At 25.6% G+C, this 1825-nt stretch overlaps 1 protein-coding gene across 1 annotated transcript; it reads right to left on the reverse strand.

Moving 5' to 3' along the window:
* Positions 1-733: 733 nt before the first annotated feature.
* Positions 734-1099, reverse strand: LOAG_15201 (hypothetical protein; the record flags this gene model as incomplete). The annotated part of the gene is made up of 1 exon (XM_003150692.2): positions 734-1099. One exon carries the CDS (start codon positions 1097-1099, stop codon positions 734-736), a length of 366 nt encoding a protein of 121 aa, XP_003150740.1.
* Positions 1100-1825: the final 726 nt, after the last annotated feature.

Genomic DNA, 1825 nt, shown 5'->3' on the forward strand with positions numbered 1-1825 from the left:
TTACAATTTCCTTTTACAATCAAAAAACTTTCGAAACAATCAGCCTAGGCTCATTTTATAAATAAATAGAGAGAAATTTGCTAGGATTGGATAATATTGAGAGAAAAAAAAAAAGATAAAAGGATTATATCACTTAGTCGTTTTTCTTTTAGCTAATTAAAAAAAAAATGTGACAATTTTTGGACGGTCATTTTTTATAAGCTTCAAAAGTATTTGCTTAGGAAGTTCAATCGATGTTTCAATCATCCTAAACAAATTCATTGCATAATTAATTACCTAATCAAAAAGTTTATTTAGCAATTGATCAGATTATAATGCTTATCAAATTGTATGCGACATCCTTATAAAATGCATCCAAATTTTAAATGTATATTTGAAATTTATTTTTGGTTGAAAGGTTAAAGGTTAAGCATTATTTCATAATCTATTACCATTTCAATTTTCATGCTACATAAATTAGTTCAATTTCGGATATGCATATATATTAAAATCATTATTTGATTTTATTTCATTTCATTTACCATCCATTTGCTGGAAAATAGAATTTGTATATTTATGGAGAAGCATAAAAATTTCAAAGAATAAAAAAACTAACTTAAAAAGAAAATAGTTTAAAAAAATTAATTTCATAAATTTCTTTTTTGTTTTATGACTTTGAAAAGCTTTTTACGATCGTTCGCTTCTTACAAAGACAAAAAAAAAAAGAAAAAAAAGCGATACGGTAGATAAGCTATCAGCTTTTTTTTTTTAAATTACCATCCATTAATTGTTCCTGTTTTTTTTCTTCCTGCAATATATATTTATGTAATATTATATTTATATATGAGTGTACGTTTGTGTATGTGTGTATGTGTATATACGTTGTATGTGTGTATATGTACGTATGTATGTATGTATGTATATGTGACGTATATATGTACGTATGTGTGTATGTGTATGTGTACGTGTGTATGCATATGTATGTATATGTGTATGTGTGAGTATGTTCATGTATGTGCATATGTGTGTGCATTGTGCGTATGTACATGTATGTGTGCGTATGTATGTGTATGTGTGTATGTATATATATATATATACATTGGAAATGGGTGTGTATCATTCGCTTATTTTTTTAATTGTTTGTATGCTTGGTAATTTTTTTTCCAATAACATTGTCCTAATGGAGAAAATGATGGAAGGAAAAAAAGCTCACTTCCTGATAAAATTTTTTTTTTAAAGTTTTGTTCAAATTTTTCGTTAAAAAAAAAAAAAAGAAAAGAAATGATCGAACTGCACTTATTGCACGTAATAATTTAGAGAACTTTTTTTTTTTTTTAGAAAAAAAAAGTTCTTTCTTTTCCATTGAGCGGAAATGAATTAAGGAAAAATCAGATCTTCAAAAAAAATATCATTAAATAAAATGGTTAGCTAAATTTTGTCATAATCCGTAAAATATTTTATTATCCGGAAATGTTTTTATCCGGAAATGTTGTTGATTGATTCAGTTAGTTTTATTTTTCTTTTTTTTCGTACGGAAAATACCCTTTTGCTTGAAACAATTTTGTTTGAAAATTGTCATTATTATAAATTGAATTTATTTGGTTACGGTTGAGAATTTAAAGATTGTTATCATCATCAAAGTTATCAACTAATATCACATTTTGTGCCGTAAATGAAGGAAAAAAAAGAAAGAAAGAAAGAAAGAAAAAAGGACAGGAGAAGAAGTTAGAAATGGATTTCACTTCATAACATCAAATCTGTCACCATTCAAAGCTTTTTGTCATTTACTACAAGATGACTCATCAAAAATATTGTCAAACTGCAATGTCATTAAAAACAAAAAAAA

The sequence above is a fragment of the Loa loa genome, assembly GCF_000183805.2.
Source record: "Loa loa unplaced genomic scaffold supercont3.419, whole genome shotgun sequence".
Classification (NCBI taxonomy): domain Eukaryota; kingdom Metazoa; phylum Nematoda; class Chromadorea; order Rhabditida; family Onchocercidae; genus Loa; species Loa loa.